The sequence below is a fragment of the Ovis canadensis genome, chromosome 2, assembly GCF_042477335.2.
Source record: "Ovis canadensis isolate MfBH-ARS-UI-01 breed Bighorn chromosome 2, ARS-UI_OviCan_v2, whole genome shotgun sequence".
NCBI lineage: Eukaryota > Metazoa > Chordata > Mammalia > Artiodactyla > Bovidae > Ovis > Ovis canadensis.
The window spans coordinates 32,140,170-32,163,425 of NC_091246.1; the positions used below are offsets into that span (position 1 = coordinate 32,140,170).

The window sequence follows — 23,256 nt, forward strand, 5'->3', positions numbered from 1 at the left end:
TTGGAGAAGACTCTTGAGAGTCCCTTGGACTGCAAGGAGATCCAACCAGTCCATTCTAAATAGATCAGTCCTGCGTATTCATTGGAAGGACTGATGTTGAAGCTGAAACTCTAATACTTTGGCCACCTGATGGGAAGAGCTGACTCATTTGAAAAGACCCTGATGCTGGAAAAGATTGAGGGCAGGAGGGAAAGGGGATGACAGAGGATGAGATGGCTGGATGGCATCACCGACTTAATGGACATGAGTTTGAGTAAGCTCCAGGAGTTGGTGATGGACAGGGAGGCCTGGCGTGCTGTAGATTATGGGGTTGCAAGGAGTCGGACATGACTGAGTGACTGAACTGAACTGACAGCAAATTACTCAGAGAGCTGAGCTGAGCCCAAGGCCAGCCTGGGGATCAAGTGCCAACTCACCAGGCTCTGTGTGCCTGGGGCTGTCACCCCCTCATAGCAATAGGTGCCCAACAGACATCTGGGGAATGGCGAATCAGAGCACCTTATCCTCATGAACAGCGTGGTCTGATTAACTCTTCAAGAATCCAAAGTCCTGAAATGACTATTGTCGCCTTCACAAGTATGAATTCAAACTTTTCAACAACAAAAAGAATTAAAACCTGAACAGTAAACAAAAAAAGAAAAGAAGTCAAACAAAATTTTCACTTCTTCCTCACATGATAACCATTTTACAGGTTTTTTTTTTTTTTAAATAACAAATATCAAATCCTTCAAAAGGCAATCTTTCATCTTTTTATTTCACCTTCCCCCTAAAGTGGGGGGCACATGCTTTGCTGGGCTGCACTTAACACGTGAGTAGTCTCGTATATTACCAAATACATGAGTAGTCATATATTACTAAACACATGAGTAGTCTTGTATATTATTCCGCAAGCTTTATAGTTACCTGGGTATTTTTAGGTTCCAGTGCTCTTTTTTTCTCTGTCCTTAAAAAACTGTGATAAAATAAATATAACATTTTTTTTTTCATTTTAATCACTTGTAACTGCGCAGTGCAGTGGCAGTAGATACACTGATATTGTTGTGCCACTGGCACCTCCAGAACTTTTCTCATCTTGCAAAACTGCAGCTCACCTTTTATTTTTAATGAAGGTCTCCCCCTATTAACTCAGATCTCTTGGCTACCCTTCGGTTTTACAGCCTGGCTAGCATCTAGTGCTGTTGATGCAGGAGTAGCCAGGCCCAGCTCTCACTTTGGTATGGCTTTTCTGGGGTCACACCAGCAGGATTTAGAAAGACTGGTGGAGATTTGACACAGCCAGAGAGAGTGTTTAGTTGCTAAGTCGAGTCCAGCTCTTTGCGACCCTTTGAACTTTACCGCCAGGCTCTTCTGTCCATGGGATTTCCCAGCCAGGAAGACTGGAGTGGGTTGCCATTTCTTTCTCCAGGGGATCTTTCCAACTCAGGCACTGAGCCTGCATCTCTTGCATTGGCAGTTGGATTCTTTATCCAGTGAGCCATCAGGGAATCCCAGGAAGGGCCAAGGGTAATTTTGTGGTTTCAGGGAATCCTGTAAGTGTAATTGGAAACTGCTTTCTGCAAAAAAGACTACCCAGAATTCTGATTCCTCTTCAAAGGTGTGGGATCTAGATTTTTGAAACAATCAGAACTCCCAGAAGTCCCCTCCAGCCCATGCCTTAGAGACTTTGGGTCATTAGGATGTTCCTGTCCATAGGGAGACCCTGGGCACCCCAGAGCAACCACAGGGGATGAGGAACATGTGCCCAAATGCATTTTATAGCAACTCTAATAAAGGGTCCACAAAACTCTTCTTTCTGGCTCCTAAGAACCTATACCTTTGATTCTCACTGTGGCACAGGAGGCTATGAATGGCTTGGTTTCTTCCCTCCTGTAGGAGGCAGAGTCATCTACTAATGCTGGGGTTTTGCAACAGTTCTAGCCTAGCTAGAGTTCATGGAACTGAAGACCCCCAAATGTCGCCTGGAATGTCCCCACAGCACTTGCCAGGGCAGGGCAGTGAGCTCATTGGTCCTTAAACTCTGGGTAGTAATGATTCTGAAGTATGGCTTCAATATTTAGGAGCTTAGGTGGCCCCTTAATCGTATGAACAGGCACCTGCATAAAAGAAAAGTCTGAAGACTCGTGAGGGATGTTTGCTGCCTCTGCTTTATTTACCCAGCATCCTCCTTCTGTCCCTTTCTCCTGCTGACAGAACTCCCTTCTTGGGGGAAATTGCTCCTTTTCCAAAACTGTCCCAGGGTTCCCGGGGTCAGGCCAATCATTTGACTCTCTCTCTTGCAGCCACTGGGAGAGACCATGACCCAGGCTGGAGCAGTCAGAATCTTTCTCTGGGATTTTACTTACTGATGCAGCCAGACACAGCCCTTGCCTCCTGGGTCCTATGGCCTGGTGCTAGAACCTGAGCTTTTGAAGCAGGAGGAAACAAAGTGACATTCAGGAGGGAGTTGACACAAGAAAAGGAGGTTCTGGGAGTTCTCTGGTGGCCTACTAGTTAGGATTTTGAAATTTCACTGCCTGAATTCAATCTCCTGTCAGGAAACTGAATTCCTGTAAGCTGAGTGTGGTCACAAAATAAAAGGAGGTTCTATTCCTCTAAGGCAACTGTGATTTCAATTTCAGTGCCATCCTTTTGACACATATCTTTATGTAGCTTTAAATTTTACTCCATTAAAATTTATTTTCTCCCTATAAAAGTAAACCATGTTTATTACGGACAATTTAGGCAAAACAGAAATGAACTCTACTTCCACCACCACAGAAAAACATCACCCACACCATTGTAGTATTTTTCCTTCCAGTTTTTTTTCTTTGCTCATTTTTTTTTTAAGAAGTCTTGAGATTTTACTAAAGATGGGTTTTGTCACTTAGAGTTTTTGTCACTTACAGCTATCATGCAGGACTAAACCTGATGGCCTGGGGTAGTGTGGTCTCTAAGTAAAGGCAGGCAGGTATGTATCTTTTTTTTAAAAAATATAAATTTATTTATTTTAATTGGAGGTTAATTACTTTACAATATTGTATTGGTATGCATCTTTTGTAGTAAGTTTTCTCTTGCTCCCATAGGGCACTAATCTCTCCACCTTTGTACAGAAAGAGAAAGCTTCCTGTTTCCCCATAGCTGAGAACTAAATGATACAATTTGGTTTTGGGGCTCACATGAGGAAATGGAAAGCTTCTTTTCTTTAAAGCTAAAACACATGTGACATCATCCAAGCTCTTTCTGCTTTTCCACACCATTTCCAACTTCAGTAATAATTAAGCACCTAATAAACTGCTGTTCATTTCCAGTCCTAAGAGATTAGGTTTAATCACTTTCTGGACTGGCTGGTCCCACGAGGTGGGGTACTGACAAATGAAAATATGACGAAAAGAATCCTTTTTGAATTAAAGACCAACAAGCTAATGCAACAAGCAACAGTTTATTTATAAAAAAAAAAAAAGGAAAAGAAAAAAAGAAAACTTTTTTTTAACTACATCTTAAAGATTAAGTAAAAATACCTGTGTTAATATATATGTATATACATACTGCATATATATATATACATATGATATATTAAAATTACATGCTTCTCAGGACAGAAGAATTAGGACATGTTCCCTTATTTCAATTTAAAACTCCATCACAATTCAAAATCACTGCAAGAAAACTTGCTTCCTTTATTTTCTTTTTGCGACTTCAAGTACAGGAAGTTTTCAAACCAGGATCTAAACGTGGAGAACCGTCTGCTATGCACAATGACAACAAACTGCCACAAATCATGAGTCGGGGTCTTCTGAATTCTCACACAGGTCTTGGCTCCCTGTGACCGTGTCAACCTTCTACCTGAGACGACAGGGGATGAAGCACGACAGCCTGCAGGTTCCACGTGAACGTTCACACTGACGTTGAAACAAAAGCAAACACGAACATGTCTTGTAGTTAAAACACTGGCCATGAAATTGCTCTAGAGGAGGTTTCTTTCTCCCCTTTCCTTGCCAAAGGAAACACAAAAGTTTCCAAAACAACAACAACAACAACAACAACAACAACAACCACCAAAAAACCCTCGGGTGAAGCACCTCTGGCGATGATCAGCACACAGCAAGAGACAGAGAGGGAGTGTTTCTTTCTCGACAGCTTCGGGCTGACTTGGATGATTTCAAACACACCCTCTTCTGCAAAAGGCACTCACATATTGTCTGTTTATAAATCATACAGTGGGATTCCTTACATGGGAGTTTTTCCTACAAATACAAAAGAGATAAGCTGAGGACATGATATAACAAAGAAAAGAGTATAAGAAATACACATCTTGGATAAATGTGTGCTTTTTTTTTTTTAAAGGACATTTAATATAACAGTTTAAAAAAATTTCATTGAAAAGTTAGGAATTCCAGTAAAATTATCATTAAGAAGCAAGGTACTAGAGGATGAGAGGTGGAGGGTGGCTAGCTTTTCAAATGGCCAAAGGTTTAAAGGATAGGGTCTGCTCTTGAACTAGAAAGACCATTCATTCACACACCAGGGGATGTGTGAGAGGAGGGAGGTAGTGGCAGAGAAATAGGTGAGGCGGGGAGGGAGGGGGCGTCCTTCAGGATGTGGGCGTAGGAAGGAACGCGCCAGAATCTCTGGTGGGAAAGATGGGCTGTGTCCCCCTTGCCCCTGCAGTTGGGAGAGACCCTGCCCAAGCCAAAGGCTGCCCTCACCGGGACACGACCGAGCTAATGGAATTGTAAGATGTGCCACTGTTGCAGCTTGAGGCGTAGGCCTCCTGGCCGTTGCCGTCGAGGTTGATTTTGAACACAGAGGACGCCTTCAGCAGGAAGTCCGCGGCGTCCCGACGCCCCAGCTCCCGCAGTTTGGACATGAGAATGCCGACAGTGCTCTCGGGGTAGGAAGTCCATTCTCGGAGCAGGGCGTGGACTGGGCTCGGGAGGAACTCCTTGGGAGACCCGTTATTGGTGTTGTACTTGGCCACAAGGTCGGGGAGGCCCAAGTTCATGGCAAGGAGGCACCAGTCCTTCCCCATGGGGTCGGGCGGGTCCAGCAGGCGACTGAGTTTCCTCCGGGTCAGGAGGTTCAGATCTGACGCGTGGATGTCCATGCCCAGGCTGGCCTGCGAGTAGACGTCGTGACAGCCGAAGCACATGATGCTGCTGAAGCTCTCCTTGTACCCGCCCATGGTGTTGGTCAGCGAGGTCTCCCTGAGAGTCTGTGCCCGGAAGAAGTCCCGGGGCTGGTAGATCATGACGGGCTCGTGGTGCTCTCGTAGCTGCTGGGGGCTCAGGTAGTGCTTCACCGTCAGCAGCCCGGGCAGCGTGGTGGTCATGACGTTCTCGATGGTGCTGCACACCGAGTCCAGCAGGAAGCAGCACTTGATCTTCTCCGTCTCCAGGCCACGCACCTGGACCTCTATGCCCTGGCCGTGGTTGACCAGCAGCACCAGCAGCTCGGCCCCGCGGTTGGCGATCTTGCAGCCGTTCACCCACAGGCGAATGTCCGCGTCTCCCTCGGCGCTCTGCTGGTGGATCCACCGGCACAGGTTCACCTGCACCTTGTGGAAGATGCCGCAGGGGAAGGGCGTGAGGTGCTCTACCGGGACGACGCGCACGCCGCCGTAGACCCGCACCTCGTCCTCCTCGTCCGTCCAGGAGCGGTGCAGGTTGTCAGTCTTGATCAGGGCGGGGATGTCCACCATGGTCCCGCTGCTCAGGTCCCGCGCGCAGATGTCCATGGCATCCAGGATCTGCAGCAGCTCCTCCACGTCGCTGTCGGGCACCAGGCGCTGGACGTCCTCCATGGTGTAGCGGCCGCGGTAATGGTGCAGGGCCCGTGGGGTCTCCACAGAGAGCAGCTTCCCCAGAACGTTGGTGCACAGCCAGCGGGGATCCAGGAGCAGCACGTCCTGGACGGTTTCGCTCTGCATGATGTTGATCTGTCCGAGGGGACAAGGGGAAGTCACGCATTAGGAACATAAAGGGCCAGATAACCCAGCTGCTCAAACCACTGACCGGCCTGAGCAGGGATGAAATCTGTGCAGATGCTACAAAGAAAGACCCAGGACACTCATATGGAGGGGGTCTCAAAATCAATACTGAGCCAAGAAATACCAGCTTGGCAATGTCATAAGGGAGATTCTGAAAAGACTACCTTTGACTCTAATTATAAAAGGCCAATGCAATAAGAGAGGGATAGACAGAAGCCAAATGCAATGGGTGATTTTTGACTGGATTCTGAATCCCAAAATAAATACACAAATGGATAAAATTAGCCGTAAAAATATACTGGGACAAGTGGCAAATACTTGAAAGAGGACTATAAATTCAACCATAGTATTATATCAACATTGTGTTTCCAGGATATGATAATCAATTATATTATGGTTATGTGGGAGAATGTCCTCCTTAGCAGATGTGAGCTAAATCATTTAAAGGTGAAAGGTCATGATGTTTGCAAAGCAAATAAATAAAAAGAAGAGAGACAAAGTAAATTTAGCAAAGCATAAACAGTTAGTTAAATTAGGTTTGGAGGATATGAGGATACATCCTACTATTCTTGCAACTTCTCTGAAGGCTTGAAATTTTTCAAAAAAGATTCAGAATGTTATATTAGACTGTTCTGGAAAGATATGCTACCACAGTGGTTGGCCCTGGAGGGGAAAGGGAGGAATGAGACGAGAGGTGATGGCCAAAGGGGACTTCAGCTTTTCCTCTCATACTCATTTCTTTAAAAAGCAGAAGTTAGAAAGAAGAATGATACACATACACACAAACAGAAGCAACTTTCTCCTTTTTGGCACTTACCCCTCCTTCCCTGCCTCTCTTTCCTGGGTTAGTTCTACAAAGATCAGTGATCTCACATGGAGGCTGAAACCTGTTTGCGCTGGGAGTACTTTTCTCCCCATGAAAAGTGAAAGAGAGTGTTAGTTACTCAGTCATGTCCAACTCTTTGCGACCCCATAGACTATATCCTCTGTTCTTGTAATTCTCCAGGCAAGAATACTGGAGTGGGTAGCCATTCCCTTCTCCAGGGGATCTTCCTGACCCAGTGATCAAACCTAGGTCTCCTGGGTTACAGGCAGATTCTTTACCATCTGAGCCACCAGAGAAGCCCCACTTTTCTCTCTGTAGTCTTAAGTCTTTGAGATGCCTTCTGTTCAAACTTGAGACATTTCTGGAATGCAGAACAGTGTCTTTTAGTTTTTAATAAGGCATTTGGTAGAATGGGCTTCCCTGATTCCTTAGTTGGTAAAGAATCCGCCCGCAATACAGGAGGCTCTGGTTCAATTCCTGGTTCAGGAAGATCCACTGCAGAAGGAATAGGCTACCCACTTCAGTATTCTGACCTAGAGAATTCCATGGACTATCCATGGGGTTGCAAAAAGTTGGACACAACTGAGCAACTTTCACTTTCACTTTGGTAGAATACTGTCTGCAATTTAGTCCTAGACATAACTATCTCCTCAGGGTCACAGAAGACAGACAGATACACTGTGCCTTATTGGAGGCGACTAAGATCCTTAGATTATTTTCTAGAGAGCAGAACAGTACTGGAGAGGGGCTGGCAGCCAGAGTAGGGCATCCTGATTCAGATTTCCCTTCTTTTCTTTTTACCTTCATTTACTTATTAAAGTCTCAAGAGCAAGGAGAGATGAATTGCTGAATTGACCAGTTAGAAAGTTGCTGGTCAAATGCCAGAAGGCAAGGGAATACATTATTAAAAAGAGTGAGCTTACTATTATGGTTAAAATATATATGTTTATATCTAGTGCTATACGGTAAGCTTTGGTCCTTAATTTTTCCCATCCTTGGAGGCAATCATTTAAAGTACTGCTGGAGGATTTAGCCTGTAGTTTCATGGGGATTCAAAGACTGACACAATCACTGCTTGAGGCTCTAGGTTTTTAGGATCACTGGCTTCTTGATTTAATTAGAATTTCAAGCCTATATGATCCATGGCCAAGGGCCTAATGTGGCCCCTAAGAATGGGGAGGCAAACTTCTTGTTTGTAAAATTCTCTGAACTGCTTCTGGGTTTTCATGTTCAGAGCTGTTCTTGTTCCAGACTAGCTTATACTGTTTCCTGATTTCACAAGATGGAAGCATGTGAAATCTACGCCCCCTTTAGAGGGACAGGCAGCATATGAAGCAATTAGAACAGACTTCCCAAACTACGTCCCAGTGCTGAATGTAACACAACCAGAAACAGAGATTTCTATTTCTTGATCATTTCTGGGGACCACTGCTTGCCACATCTTAGTGTCTCCAGATGTCATCTCCTTGAGGATACATCACTGCCATTTCTTGACTGTCTATGAGCCCACTAGGTCTGCGTGTAGTTGACACGCCTCATGGAGAGCAGTCATCCGAGCTGCAGGAATCACAGCTAAGCACCAGCTGCTATGGGGAGAGGGAGGAGAGGCCCAGTCACCCAGTGTAGCAGGAATTCTGCCCTCAAACTAAGAGAAGCCAGAAAACCAACCAACCAAAGCAAAGCAAAACAACAACAAAAACAACGACAACAACTAAACAGCACTTTTAAGGTGAACAGGAGAGCAGAGGATCACAGTTCAGGAAATCACTTGAGCCTTCCTGTGAGTCATCATGGGCAGTGCGCAGTTGCCACTCTGCCCCTCCAGCTCATCCCACCTTCAGATGCTGGAAATGCATCCTGGGGGGCTCCTCCCAGATCCCTGCCAGGCTGGAGCTCTCACCTCACCAGCACTGTGGAGCTGCTGGGCGATGCGCCGGAGGTCTGCCTCACTGGCCAGGGGGTTCAACTGGTCCTGTACGTCGTACACAAACTGCTGCAATGACATCAGCTGGTTGGGGCCATTGAGCTTCCTCCAGGAGGGCAAAGTGGAGATGATCTTTTCACATAGGTGAGTCATTGGAGGGCAGACCTAGAACATGCAGGATGGGCAGGTCAATGCACTGCTGTGGGGACTCAGGGGGAGCTGGGATTAAAAATGATGCTGCTCACATCTGCACTGCTGCATGGAATTATTTGGGTGCACTCGTGCTTTTTTTGGCTAAGTACTGGGGCAGTTCTTTTTTTAAAAATTTGAACAACACTAATAGTTTTATTTAACAAACATTGAATGACTACCTTGTGCAAAGCACTGTGTTAGGTGCCTGGGGCAGTTCTTTTTCCAGACTTGCCTTTAAGCAGGATCTATTTCACAAATCTACAAGTTTACAGAGGCTTTCACTTCTGCTCATGTTAGACAGATGGTGAGGCTTTGCAATAATAGTTCTGGAACTGTGGACTCTGTGACCTAAGGTGCATCAACTTCTGATGTCCCCCCACCCCCTTGGAGTGAGGGTTTCAGCCAGGGGATGACCACTTTATGAACAAAGAGACAGGAAAAGAGAGTTAAGTATCATTATATCAACATTAGATGGGTTTTTACCAGTAAATTAGGTATCGTTGAGGATTACTGTTGAGATGTACATGCGTGCTAAGTCACTTCAGTCGTGTCCGACTGTGTGACCCTATGAACTGCAGCCTGTCAGGCTCCTCTGTCCACGGGATTCTCCAGGCAAGAATACTGGAGTGGGTTGTGTGCCCACTTCCAGGGGATCTTCCCAACCCAGGGATCAAACCTGTGTCTGTTATATCTCCTACATTGGCAGGTGGGTCCTTCCCATTAGAGCCAATTTGATTAATTCTTGGTAATTGGCTTGTAATGAGCTTTTCATCTCTTAACTTGGTTAAATAAATCAGTCTATGTTACAGACTCATATAATCAACACATCTTCCTAATTAAACCTCCCACAAGCCAAACACTGCACCGCATCATTTGGGGCAGTCCCTTTTCCAATCACATTTTTATGCCCCCTAAATTCAACAACATTCTAAAGCAGTGGGCTAAAAGCAGTGGGTTTGGTGAGTTGCATCTGCCTGATTTCCGGAGCTATGGGGTGCAGGGACATGGAGCAGATATATGCTACAACTCAGCTCAAAACTCTGCAGGGAGCACAGGCCCTTGTCCCACCTGGTGGGCAGGCGCTGAGCCCTTCACAGACCACTGTTCCTGACTGCCACCCACTGGGTTCTGTGACCAGGTTCTCTGAGGCCCTCCAGGCTTACTCCCTGCCCACTGAGTGCTGTAGTGCGGCCCCTTTCAGAAAGTCGGGGTCAGGCTTCATGAGAGAGGAGAGAGTTCCTGAAAATCCCTAAAGCACGTCTGGAACTGGAGCCTGGTGTTGTAAACAGATCACTTCCATCAGCTAAACAGTAACTTATAACTGAAGCTGGCCTCTACCAGGCAGCGGGAAAAGAGCCATATCCTTGTTACACTGGAGCTTAGACAAAGAAACAGTCCCTGGAGCATTGTTTTTTTTCTTTTTTAGCATTTTCCATTGGAATATTTGCTCTTTTCAGATAGCTTTTTGAATATTATGGATAGTAATCTTTCATATACCAGAAGCATTGAGAATATTTTTTTCCCCAGTCCATGTCACCTTTTAACTTCATTTATGGAATTTATTTGCCAGAAAAAACTTTTTAAACTTTTATATTGTCCAATGTATTTGAACAAAATATTGGTGTGTTTTCTTTGAAAACTTCTGAGGTTCTCTGTCTTGGTTTAAAAGTTTTCTTGAACACTCTCGAGGTATTTTCAAAATAAATTCTCTTGCATTTCCATTCAAGATACTGCTTTTTACATTTAAACGCTTTAATCTGCCTACAGTTTATTTTGGGGCTGCGTAGTGAGTAGGAGTTCAACCTTATTTCCTTCCAGGCAAATAGCCAGTTGTGCCAGGTCATTTATTAAATTTCCCCATTACATTTAAATAACATTTCTGTTTTCTATTAAATTTCTGCAGATGTTCTGAACTATTTCTACCCTCACTCATCTATTCCATTTATTTACTGATTGTACAGCCTTTATGTTCACTTATTCTTCTATTGAAATGTTAAGACAAAAACCCCATGTCCTCAATCCCATTCAGATCCTAATGAGAACTATACACAGTTTCTATAACTTGGGAAAATGAAACACTTCCTAAGACTGCCATCTAAGAACACCATCGCATTCCATTTGGTCATCTATTATTTCTTCAGCGAATTTTGTTGGTGACTGCTTTTCCACTTTTCTGCATTTCCCAGATGTTTCACAATATGTTTACTCACTTTTGAATTGCTTTTGTAATTTTTAGGAAGCAATTTTACTCTTAAACAAACCACTAAACTCAGAATTTCATACACTCTAAGGTAGTCTGTCTTGCCCATAACAACTCTTCATCTCGAGGCCATCTCCTCATTTCTCTACTCTTGCTCACCCTAGAACAACACGATAAAAACATGGCCATGTAGACACCTTGTACTGGGTCCCGTGAAAACCAAACCAAACCATGAGAACCACACAAAGAGGCACAAAGAGGTCCAACTCCCTGGTCACTGGATGGTCCGGCTGAAGGTTGGGTCCAGCCCTCCCCAGGTATACTCACCGAAACAATCTGGCTCCGTATTTCTTGCAGGTGATTTCGAAGTACCTTCATGTCCTTAGACCCAGAAGCCCCGGCATCCAGAACAAAGAGCTTATTTGAAATGTGAAGATCGTTCCCAAACCTAAGGGAAGAGCAGTGGCCTCCTGAGAGTGACGCAGTCTCTCCAGCTATTTCCACAGAGGGCCAGGCTCCTGCTGGTCCGAAGAGCTGGTGGGGGGCAAGGAAGGGTTGGTGGCCTTGTGGAGACACACCCCCACCTGCTGTTGGCTGGACTCTGTAATGTTACCCTGGTGTGGAGGCCTGGGGACACCACCTGCTCCAGGTGCAGACAGGTGCCCCAGGTTCCACAAAACTAGGGAACACAGCTTCCCTCGACACAGGAAAGGGGAGGCCTAATGAACTCATTTGACCAGGCAGGAGAAGAGATGTTTTGGAAGCTGACGGAGTGAGAACAGAGGGATGAGCATGAAACAACACCTTAGATCTAAAGTGTTAGTAGATCACCGAAAACTGTAACAACATTGTTAATCGGCTACACTCCAATACAAAATAAAAAGTTCAAAAAAAAGTATTAGAAGCCCTATTTTTCATATCAGGAAGATAATAGGTAAGTGCGAGTTGATAAACCAATAATTCAAATTACTAGTATATTAAATAGAGCTGTAGGTTCAAAATTTTTTGGGGGGATAGACACTAATTAAAAATAAATACTTTTACGCTGTGATTCTAAGTACATCCATATTCCTAAGTGAAAGAAAAAAGTTTTCCAAGAATATTTGACATAAAATGCACTCTGATATTTTCCATCATGTTCCTCTTACCTACATTCTACCACAGGCCTCCGAAATGAAGTTTATGATCCACTAGCAGGTTGCAACTTACATTCTAAGAAATACTGATTGATGTCCTCATACACAAAAAAGATAAATAAGTGAGGTGACTGATATGTTAATTAATGAGATGGAGAGAATCCTTTCATATTGTGTATATATTGAATCACCACTTTGCATAGTTTAAATAGCTTATAATTTCATTTGTCAATTATACCTCAGTAAAGCTGAAAAAAAAATGCATAATACAGCTAAAAAGAGTTACCTCTGGGCAGTGGGACTCCAAGGCTGCTGATTTTTACCCTGTGCCTTTTACTTCTGTTTCATTTGTTATTATGTGTATTGGTGGCTTTGGTAACAGTGAAACATACAATAAAAATTTCGGCCAAGCCAAAGAGACCTTTCAGTTCTTTCATTCCTCTCTCTGGGTCACCTGATTTCTGCTGCACTACCTGAAGATCCAGCAGCCACCTTACCTGTTCCTGATCTCTTTCAGCAATGAAGTGTCTTTGTCATATCCAAACTCGCCTCCAGCTGAACGAGGAAGGTTCACGATGTCAGCATGGGTGGCCACCAGGACAACTCGGAGTGGGTTCTTCAGCTTGCCGCCAAAGGCTGAGGGCAGAAAGCGAGCCATTTCACACCTGCCCAGGTGTGGAGAGTAAACCTCCACCCTGCCCAGGGGAGGTGGGGTGTTCGGCCTCAGGTCTGGGCTGCCTCGCTAGGTGGACGAGACTGGTACATTTTCCTTGCAGACCTGCAAACCTATGCCTGCTGATCAGAGTGACCTACAAGGTCACTACAAGGTCTAGGCCTGGCCAATGATGGAATAAACCTATTTCCTGGGCCTCAAGGAAGGCTGCTCAGAAGTGGACCAGAAGCGACCACAGAACATGGCGCAGCTTCTCAGATCTTCCTCCAAGTAGGCCTTGTTTGCATGGTGAAGGGAGATCTAACCTCTGGCTGGGGGATGCCCTTTCCAAGACCAGAGCCAGCTGCTGAATGTAGCACAGCGCAGGAGGCTCAGAAGGGAAACTCCTGCAGTTCACATCAGCAGAGAGCCTCTCGCTTACGGCAGTGTTTGAAATGAAAACATGAGAAAGGAGGGGGCAAAAGTGGAGGTACCCTGAAGGGAATCAGCCCAGTTTATTTGCTGTTATATGCTTTTCAAGAAAAGAATTGACTGCTGAGTTTTACATTTCACCAGGGAAGGCTGCTTCTTTTTTTTGTATGAAAAGAACAAAATAAGTCTGTCCTGCTGTCTTTTCCTCTAGGAATAAGACTAAGATACTACATTTAGTTAACATGGTTTCCTTCCTTTTATATGCCCATTAGCTAAACGCACAGCAGCTGTCAGATGAGGTGTCCCGCTTTGAACCTAACAGAAATGACCACAGCTCGGAAATACAGAAAGAGAGAAATGACTCTCAAGGAATTGTTCAGAACTGAGTCTTTGTGGCAGAAATATGCAGAACAAAACCACAGCTGAGCCTTAGGAAGCTTCCCGAGTGGAAATCTCCCGATAGGAAGGAGGAAGAAGGGTGGCTTGCTGGCCACAAGCTGCTAGATCTGGGGGTGAGCGGGAAGCAAGGTCAGGAGGAAGGGCCACCCGCCCATTGGCGTCGCCGCTCACCTATCGGTTCTTCCACTGGGACAAGAGACTTCAGGAAACTAAGCCAGAAAATCACTTGGTTCAGCTGAATCTCATAGGGCTCTTCTAGACTGAAAATGATGACATGGATGGACGTGGGATCGTTTGCAGCAAAATAGTCATAACAGCAGAAGTAGACAGGATTTCCAGAGAACTCCCACACACTGAAGTCACCAATGCCTACAGAGAAAAAGGAAAAGAAAGATTACGATCGTGAAACGCCACCAAATTTCAATTACAATCTTTCTCAGCACTTTAGGGTTTATGAAGAGGGACATCCACCGCATTCATCTGTTTATTTATGCATCTACTTAAGTGCAGATCTACATATGGAATATTTACATATCCCTATATTTTCTGTCTATGTCTGTTTCTATACCCACACCTTGTATCTATACATCTACAGGTGGCTTAGGTGGTAAAGAATCTGCTTGCCATGCAGAAGAACTTGGGTCAATTCCTGGGTCAGGAAGATCTCCTGGAGAAGGAAATGGCAGCCTACTCTAGTATTCTTGCCTGGAGAATCCCATGGACACAGGAGCCTGGCAGGTCACAGTCCATTGGGTCGCAAAGAAGTGGACACGCCTAAATGACTAACACTACTACTACAATAAACCTACTTGTATCTGTAATCTGCTTTTCCATTTTCCTTAACACTTCCATTATCATATCTGTATCATTATTATATGTGTAACTCCATCACATCTACTTGTAACACCCCAGAGTGGTACAAACACACACACACACACACACACACACACACACACCCTACACATGTGTGAATGTGCCTGCCTGTAAGCATACATGGAAGGGTGTATGTGCACAAATACTTTTCTACCCCCCAACACTGGAATCTTCACTATGAAATGTAACCTTAATTTTGGTTAAATTGTGACTAACTTCGCCTTTACGGCTAAGGGAGCAACCTGTTCTGGATGGCCACTGTACACAGGTGTAAGATACAGTAACTAATGAGCCGCTTGGCACATGAAGGATGTAAGAGGAACTGTGAGGAGATTGGGTCTGAGAGGCCAACCACACTGGGGAGACAGTGGAAGGGTCAGGCTAGGGAGGAAGTGTGTGTGTGTGTGTGTGTGTGTGTGTGTGTGTCCCACACAGGGGCTGTGGTGTGGCTGGTTTTCCTGTAAATGTCATGGGCGAGATTCTGACCTGGAGTTTCTAGGGCACCCAGAACCTCCTCATGATGGTCCACACACTTGGACACCACCAGACCCACCAGATCCCAAAAGGTCAGTGCCACCCACCCAATGGCCTCTGGGGAGTCAGGCAGGACCACTTAAGTTATAGGATTTCAGGTTCCTTTTCCCTAATTTTTCCCCTTGGTGTTTACTCTGTGCCAGAGTACAGAGTGCAGTCGAGACATTCTGGAAGATCCACAGGGTTTTTCTAGAGCTCAGCACTCCTGGGGAGCATGACCCTCTAAGTCTGGCAGCTAAGACCTCAGTGGGAATAGTTTTGGGAACACAGAAATAGGCCTTTTGAGCCTGCGGAGTGCTGGGAGCCAGACACGGGAAGGCGGTGAGACCAGGGGAGGAGGATGGCTGAGGGTGTGGGTGATGGGTGCTGAGCACACACTTCTCTCCCTACGTGGCGGGGCCAGCTGTGCTCCCCGGAACTCAGACAACACTCAACTTTTAAGGGAGCAAAATGCATATGAACTTTATTTCCTAAGGGTCCCTGGCCCAGGAGCAGCATCGCCAGGAAACTCCCCAGATGGGCTGAATCAGAGGCTTAGGGCCTGGGCCTTCTGTGTTTCCAGTGGCTCCAGGGGATGTGTGTGTATGCGGGAGTTTAAGAACCGCTGCTTTAGGTAAACACCCTGAGTATTCTATTTTTCTCTGGGTTTAGTATATAAAAGGGCTTTCATGAAGATGCCCCCAATTTCTTCTGAGTTCCTCTCCCTAGGATCTTTAATAGACACCAGCTCATAAAATCCTCACAGTTAAGGGGAACTCAGCCTCAGAGAAACTGCTCTATCCCAGTTCTGAATGGACTGCGTCTCAGCAAGGTTTGTGTTCCTGCAGGGGGCCCTGGGAGCTCCGGGGAGAGCCAGCACTTGGGTTTCAAATTGGGTATACCAACTGCTAATGGGACTGTATTTTATGAGGTTAAAAAATGCACTAATTTATTCAACAGACTCAAAAGACTGTTGAGTAAAGTCTTTTTAAAAAATTTACTCAAAGTCTTTGAATTTGAGTCTTTAAATTTATTCCAAAGAGTAAACATACTCTTTACTCAAAAGACTCTTTACTTTTACCCAAAAGACTCTTCACTTTTACTCAAAAGACTCTTGAGAGTCTCTTGGACTGCAAGGAGATCAAACCAGTCAATCCTAAAGGAAACCAATCCTGAATATTCACTGGATGCTGAAGCTGAAGCTCCAATACTTCGGCCACTTGATGCAAATAGCTGACTCATTGGAAAAGACCCTCATGCTTGGAAGTACTGAGGGCAGGAGGAGAAGGGGGCTCAGAGGATAAGACAGTTGGATGGCATCACAGACTCAATGGACATGAGTTTAAGCCAAGGTCTGGGAGAAAGTGAAGGACAGGGAAGCCTGGCATGCTGCAGTCCATGGGCTGGCAAACAGTCAGACATGGCTGAGCGACTGAACAACAACTTAACAATCATTTGTTAAGCATTTGTGTTTAGTTTTACTTTTGGGATATTAACCAGCTGTGCCTCAGCCCTGGGTCACTCCTACGTTGGCCCTTTCTCCACGCTTCATGCAGCTGTGGCAGACGCTCGCCGAGACAGGTTCCCTGCTGGAAACTCTTTCCGTTTGGGGAGGGTGAGCCGTACCGTTCAAATAGGCATTCTGGATGTCGATTGCCTTCGTGGACTGGTCATCGGTGGCGCAGTGCGGGTGGTGGGACGGGGCCCCGAACACCTCCAGCACCCCCTTGGTAAGGCCTGGCTCGAACATCATGCTGCGGCTCCTGACGCTCACGTTCTCACAGCCTGGGTACAGGTTGTTGATGCTCACGGACACTGTGGGCCAGAGAACAGGCATGTTAGATCTTGCCCACCCTGTCCCTCCCAGCCTCTGCCTCTGCCCTCTGTCTCCCCCTCCCTTCAGGCCAGGGTGTGTGTGTGTGTCCCTCGCATATGCTGGGCAGCAATGTTTCCCAGGGACATTGTGCTGGTTCTGTTTGCTCCACCTCTTGTATCCTTTCCTGTGCTGCTCTGTGCACTGAGCGGCCGACCCGATGGACTGCCTCTCCCAGGCTTGCTTGCCATTTGCCTCCAGTTAGGGTCTGCCGATGGGAGGCACGGGAGAAAAAGGTTGATGCCCATTTCCCCTTGCACTGCCTGCTGCTTTTCTGATGCCAGTTGTGTCTCTGACTCTAGACTTCCCTGAGCAGCTTCTCCCCTGGAGCTCCAGCTTTCCCAGGATTGTGACTTCTTCCTCTTGCCTTTTCCGCCCCAGGGGTGGTAACTAACCTAGCCTCTGGGTGCTTCACCCTCTCTTTTATGTTCCTGTGAATTGTGTCTGTGACTTGGACCTTTCATTAAATCCCTGCCAGGAGCCTGACTGATGATACAGGTGAGATGAGTATCACTCCGGCACTGAGAAGTTAGATCGAATGAAAAATGATCTTAGAAGGTAGCAGGCCATAGCGTTAATTAATGCTGAATCACACAGTGAGAAAGCTATTCTTTTAAAAGATCCCCCTGAAAGTTTTTAAATTGCTTTAGCGGCAAGTCTCAGTTTGTGGCATTAAGTCTTTAGCATGTCTTCAATCTTTGCTAATCTCCCCTTTTAATAAGGAGGCAGGGGGTAACAGTACGAGCTTCCCTGGTGGCTCAGATGGTAAAGAAACTGCCTGCAATGCAGGAGACCTGGGTTTGATCTCTGGGTTGGGAAGATCCTCTGGAGACGGGAATGGCTACCCACTTCAGTATTCTGACCTGGAGAATTCCATGGACAGAGTAGCTTGACAGACTACACTCCATGGGGTTGCAAAGAGCTGACATGACTGGGAGACTTTCACTTTCAACAGTATATAGCTAGATTTTCATCACATCACTGTTCACTGTATCTATTTTTATTTACTGGTGGCAGTGGTATTGGTTTTCTATTCATGGAAAGGACATTAAGGATTTCATTTTCAAATCTATACATTTTAGTAAATAAAAAGAACCAGTTTTAAAGATGTTATCATGAATAATAATGGTAGGACTTTGTGAGGGGACCCAAATAACACAGTTTGGGTCCCCTGGGCCATGGGCAGAGCCCTGTGTGTCCTCAGTTCTGACGCTTGTTGGCTTGCTTGTCTGTCCAGCAGACCTCCAACAGTATGGTGAAGGCTAGGACTTGGGTGGGCACATTTGGGGGCTCTGAGAGTGCATCTGGGAAGGGCTCAGTGAACTAAATCATACTATACAGTTAGTACCTTGGGTTCAGAGTTAATAGTGACAGACACTGCAAGGTCATTACACCTGGGTCACCTGACTTTTAAAACTGGTGATCCAAACACAAAGATAACCCTTGTTGAAAGATCAAACATTTCAGATGGAGGACCAAGACAATCGGAATTTTCAAGAGGTTGGAGGGGAGGAGGATAAAATTGGAGCTCAAAGGTTGGGTCAGGTACAAGGGAGAAAGAAGGTACAATAAGATGGGAGGAATTATTCATTTATATGTTCTCTGCCCCACAATCTTCCCCCAGCCCTGGTATAAAAGGAGGAAACTTGGCAAACAGAAAGGTAAACAGCAACTTCTAGGCCAACAAGATAGGCATTTTAGTGTATTTCTTTAGAGATTGTTAGTCCAAGTCTGAGAAAACCCATGTGACTTCCATAAAAATGGGTGTGTCCATTTTCCTGTGCTCCAAAACCTGTGTCTGGGACAGGCACTGTCAGGAATAAGTTTTGTCTTAGTAGCACTGTGGACTTGCCGAGGGAGAGCAGACCAGATTCGGTAGATGACAGGCATTCCTGCACCTCGCTGACAGCTTTTGTTGGGAGGATGAAAATCAGGACATTGTTGTATACGGTATAATTAAGGAACAACTTTACAGGGAAACAATAAAATCACGAGGGAAAATCGCTTCTCAGCCTTTTGGCTAAGATCAAGTGTAAATCACGAGGAAAGCATTTTTGCTAACCACTGACCTCTAGTGGTAAAAAGTGGAAGGCCCTGATGGAGAAGCCATTTTTGCACCCAGGTCAGAAAAGACTTCCTGCAAACACTGCTCTCTGGTAAGCAGGCAACAGCCTCCTGCAGTGCTCTTTCTGGACATTCACTCCTCCCCTGGCACCATTCTTCCTACCGCAGAATCACTGTTCAACAGCTGTGGCACAAAGGGAGTGTGTGCGGCAGCCATGTGCCATGAGCGGCTGTACCAGGTCCCCCACGCCAGGCTATCCTGTCTCCTGGCTGACGGCTCAACCTCTAGCTCCAGCACAATGCAAAAGGCAAGTTTCTAAAAGCCCACAACCTTCCTGCCGCCTGAGTGACGTAAATGTGCTCATGCAGGCATCTGTCCTGGTGAAAGGAGGAAGGCCTGACCATCCTAGCAGAAGTCAGGGGTGTCCAGAGCTGGGGTGCAGCTGAGCCTGGCTGCAACGGACCTCCTTCCCTTAAGACCATGCTCCAGAACAGCCTTTCCTCATGCCTTACAAAGAAACGCTGCCCTGTCCCTTCTCCTGTACGCAAGGCCCCCAGAGCCTGCCGCCCTCCCCCAGCTGGTTCCCCTCCAGGTGGCCCTCCTGGTGCTTCATATCTGTGCCATGCTCTGTTTTCCTGAGGATCCCCTTCTGTTTTGTGAGGGTCAGAAAGTGACTGTTAGGCTGCTTGGTCTGGGGCTGCAGGGGTCCGGGCTTCACGTTCTGCTGCCTCCTGCCTGCACTCCGCAGCCGGGGGCCTGCTGGCTCTGCACTGGGCAGGGCAGGAGAAGGGCCTGACACAGAGCCTCCTGCAGAAAACACAGCCTCCCAGCTCTTATCAGCCTCAGCAGGACTAGAGTTAGCTGCGAGTGAATCGTGTCACCTCCAGGAACTGTCCATATAGACACTTCAGTCACCCTCAGAGCAGACCAGCCGCCTGGGCACGAAGCTGGGTGGGCCTCTTCCATCCTTGCCCAGGCCCTCTGGGAGGCTGCCTGGCCTTGGTCAGACAGATTTGGGATGAACTAGGAGTGACCTTAGCCCAAGGGTCACACACACCAATGCACTGCTGAAATGTCATTTCTGTCACAGGGAGAAATTTCAGACACAGATGTGGGGAGTCTACTCCCAAGCTCTCCCTCTTGGAGTTAGGGGGCTGGGTGGGGTCAGGGCAAAATGCAGAGCCTGGGCCCCTCAATATGGTGCTGGGCCCCTCAATATGGTGCTATGCCCCTCACCCCAGCCACTAACTGGCTCCAGGCAGAAACGTGAATCCAGCGTGGCCAGAGCTCCCAATCTTATTTTTTACAAGAAACCAAATAAATATCCAACTTCTTAGGTGAAGTGTCTTGATTTGCAAATGCTGGAAGTTAATTCAACTTTTCTCCTTCCCCTTCCTCATACTACACAAAATGCTGCAGCTTACCAGGCTTCTGACCTCTGACCTTACATTCCTGCACCCCGAGTTACTTTTCTCTGTGCTGATCGAAGTCAGGGACACTCATCTGGTCCAGAGCACCCGTCATCCTTGAGAGAATCTTGTGTCACTCAGCCCCATGACTCACGTCTCTGTAAGCCCCAGCTGGAAGATGCAGTGAGATTTGCCGATAATCTAGTCATCCTGAGGGGCTTTCCTGGTGGCTCAGATGGTAAAGAATCTGCCTGCAATGCAGAAGACCCGGTTTCATCCGTGGGTGGGGAAGATCCCCTGGAGAAGGAAATGGCAACCCACTCCAGTATTCTCGCCGGGAGAATCCCATGGGCACAGGAACCTGGAAGGCTACAGTCCATGGGGTTGCAAAGAGTTGGATATGACTGAGCGACAGCTCTTTCCTTCACTTTAGCCATCGTGAGCTGTGTTTTATCAAGAGTCTACTTCTGGATTCTTCTGGACATGGGAACTGATCAGAGGAAGAAGAATGGAGATCCGACTTCCAAGAAGTGAGGGTAGAGCTGTTCTCCCTCCTGGAGAGCCTGTATGTCACCTGAAGTGTGCCCATGAGCTGCAGCATAGGTGAAGTGAGAAAGTTATTCAGTTGTGTCCAACTCTTTTCGACTCCACGGACTGTAAAGTCCATGGAATTCACCAGGCCAGAATACTGGAGCAGGTAGCCGTTCCCTTCTCCAGGGGATCTTCCCAACCCAAGAATCGAACCCAGGTCTCCTACATTGCAGGTAGATTCTTTCCCAGCTGAGCCACAAGGGATGTCCCCTGCAGCATAAATCATATCTAATATGGCTAGTGAAAATTCCAGATCATGGATCTGTATAGATCCCATCTTTGTCTCTGCTCTTTGTCTGTTTCTCTCTGCCTCCCTGCCGCTGCACCTCCTAGCCTCAAGTCATTGAGACTGGAGTGACCTTACCCACAGCAGGTGAGAATTGGCGACCCCAGGAACTGCTAGAGAAGCTCACTTTGAACCTTGAGCAAAGGTTGGCAGTGTCCACACACAGAGGCTGAACTTAATGGTTAAATCTGGAAAACTACTGGCTTCTGAGAAGGTATAAACCTATATTACATCCTGAAATTGAGCAAAATTACAGTGGAAAATGGAAAATGTGAGCATAAATATGCCCCAGGTCAGATGGAGTTATAAGCATTATTAACAAGCCCTGGCTCAGGAGCCAGACACTTCATGAACTGCCAGCTGTGTGACTCTAGGCAGTGTATCTGACCCCTCAAGGCTTCAGTAAAAGGGTGGCAAAAAAGCCAATGAAGCTGTCACGTGGATTAAATGAGGTGTCAAACGTACCCCATTTTGCCCAGTTCCTGGCACACGGTTAGTGCTCCGTTTGCATTAGCAGTATTATAATCATTCTAATTATACGTCCATTTTGGCTGTACTTCTTCCCCTGGTTTCAATCCTACTGCTGTGCTCAGAGCGAAAAAGTTGAAAGGGGCATGAAGATCTCAGTCAATGGTCCCTCACCCTACTAAGGCTGCCCAGACCTCTTTCCTCGTGGAGAGAGAAATTACATAGAAACAGAACTTTGAAACACCTGTTTTCATTCTAGGTAACAGGTATGACACCTTTGTATTATGTACAGAAAGTGAATCTGAGGCACAGAGCTTCAAAAATGACATTGTTTAGAAAAGTCTCTGAAGGTCTATATTCCTATTTTTGAAAAACTTAATTCCCTTACTCTAAAAGCGGGGTGGGGGGCAGGAAAAACAACACCCCAGACTGTTCTGCTTCCTCTTGGTCATCTCAGGTGTTTCTGCCTGGGAGGGACAGGTCATCCTGCAGTTCTGGGTGTGGGTCCACTGACAATTGTGTCTGTGGGAGGTGGGGGTAGACGGCAACACCTGCTTTCCAACCAGGGCCCAGGTGAGCAGATGGACCAATTGAAAAACCATTAAGGAGACTTTCAAATCCACCAACCCACTTCCAGATACGCGTGGACGGGCCTCCCCATGCACCCAGATTTTTTGCTCTGTGTTCTTGCATTCCTGGACGTGCGCACAGCATTCTAGGGAGTGTCAGGGGAGATGACCCATCCTGGGAACTGATATTCCATCTGTGCAACCCTGAATTTGTGTCAGTCCCAGTTCTTTGCGTCTTCAAGGACAGAGTCCTGAGCAGAATATGACACGGTTGTGCTATTCTGCATGTCTGTGACTGTGGACTGTGAGTTCAGCGAGGCCCTTTCCTTGCTAGCATGGGGGCAGGGTGTACTTGCTGCCCAAGAGTGAGGTGGACACAGGGCCAAGAGCCAGAGGGCCCACACCTTGAAGCCACCAAGGCGCCAGGAGTCGGTCAGCCTCGGGCCAAGTGCTCAAAACAAAGCCAGCCTTCCTCCCAGGCTTTGACTTTGGAAGCACCCAGTGGAGAGACAAGGGCTGGTGGGGTGCACACATACCTGCTGGCTTGGAGGCCAGGGGCGAGGGTGGGAACCGGGTAGAGTTGGTGGAGGAGAGCCGGGGCCGGCGTCTTCGGAAAAAGCTCCTCAGCAGCCCACACTTGAGAGATTCCACCAGAGTGGTCTTCCCAGACCCCGAGTGGCCGAACAGCTTCAGCTTGATTCTTGGCTGCAGGTTCTGTGTGGGTCGCAGTTGCTGGATGAAGAGTCCTCGGTGTGTGTCCTGAATAGAGATGAAACGGGGCCCTTAATCAGGGAGAAGAGCAGGCCCTGAGCAAAACGCACATGCCGATCCCCACGGTTCAAGACCCTGCTGCTTGGGACCTCCCTGGGCGTCCAATGGTTCG

At 46.8% G+C, this 23,256-nt stretch overlaps 1 protein-coding gene across 8 annotated transcripts in view; it reads right to left on the reverse strand.

Annotated features, from left to right (window-relative positions):
• Positions 1-3,632: 3,632 nt before the first annotated feature.
• DAPK1 (death associated protein kinase 1) overlaps positions 3,633-23,256 on the reverse strand; it is a 206,902-nt gene continuing 187,278 nt past the window's right edge. For 4 of the 8 annotated variants that reach the window (XM_069573905.1, XM_069573902.1, XM_069573906.1 and 1 more), the window contains exons 20-27: positions 22,910-23,132; positions 16,739-16,927; positions 13,898-14,095; positions 12,741-12,879; positions 11,435-11,555; positions 8,692-8,880; positions 4,686-5,914; positions 3,633-4,223 (exon numbers count right to left, since the gene is read on the reverse strand). In XM_069573905.1, coding sequence (XP_069430006.1) covers positions 4,190-4,223; positions 4,686-5,914; positions 8,692-8,880; positions 11,435-11,555; positions 12,741-12,879; positions 13,898-14,095; positions 16,739-16,927; positions 22,910-23,132 — 2,322 coding nt within the window. In that variant the 3' untranslated portion in view covers positions 3,633-4,189. Of the gene's footprint in view, positions 4,224-4,304; positions 5,915-8,691; positions 8,881-11,434; positions 11,556-12,740; positions 12,880-13,897; positions 14,096-16,738; positions 16,928-22,909; positions 23,133-23,256 lie in introns of those variants that run through there. The other 4 variants (XM_069573907.1, XM_069573909.1, XM_069573908.1 and 1 more) reach the window with 2 other exon arrangements.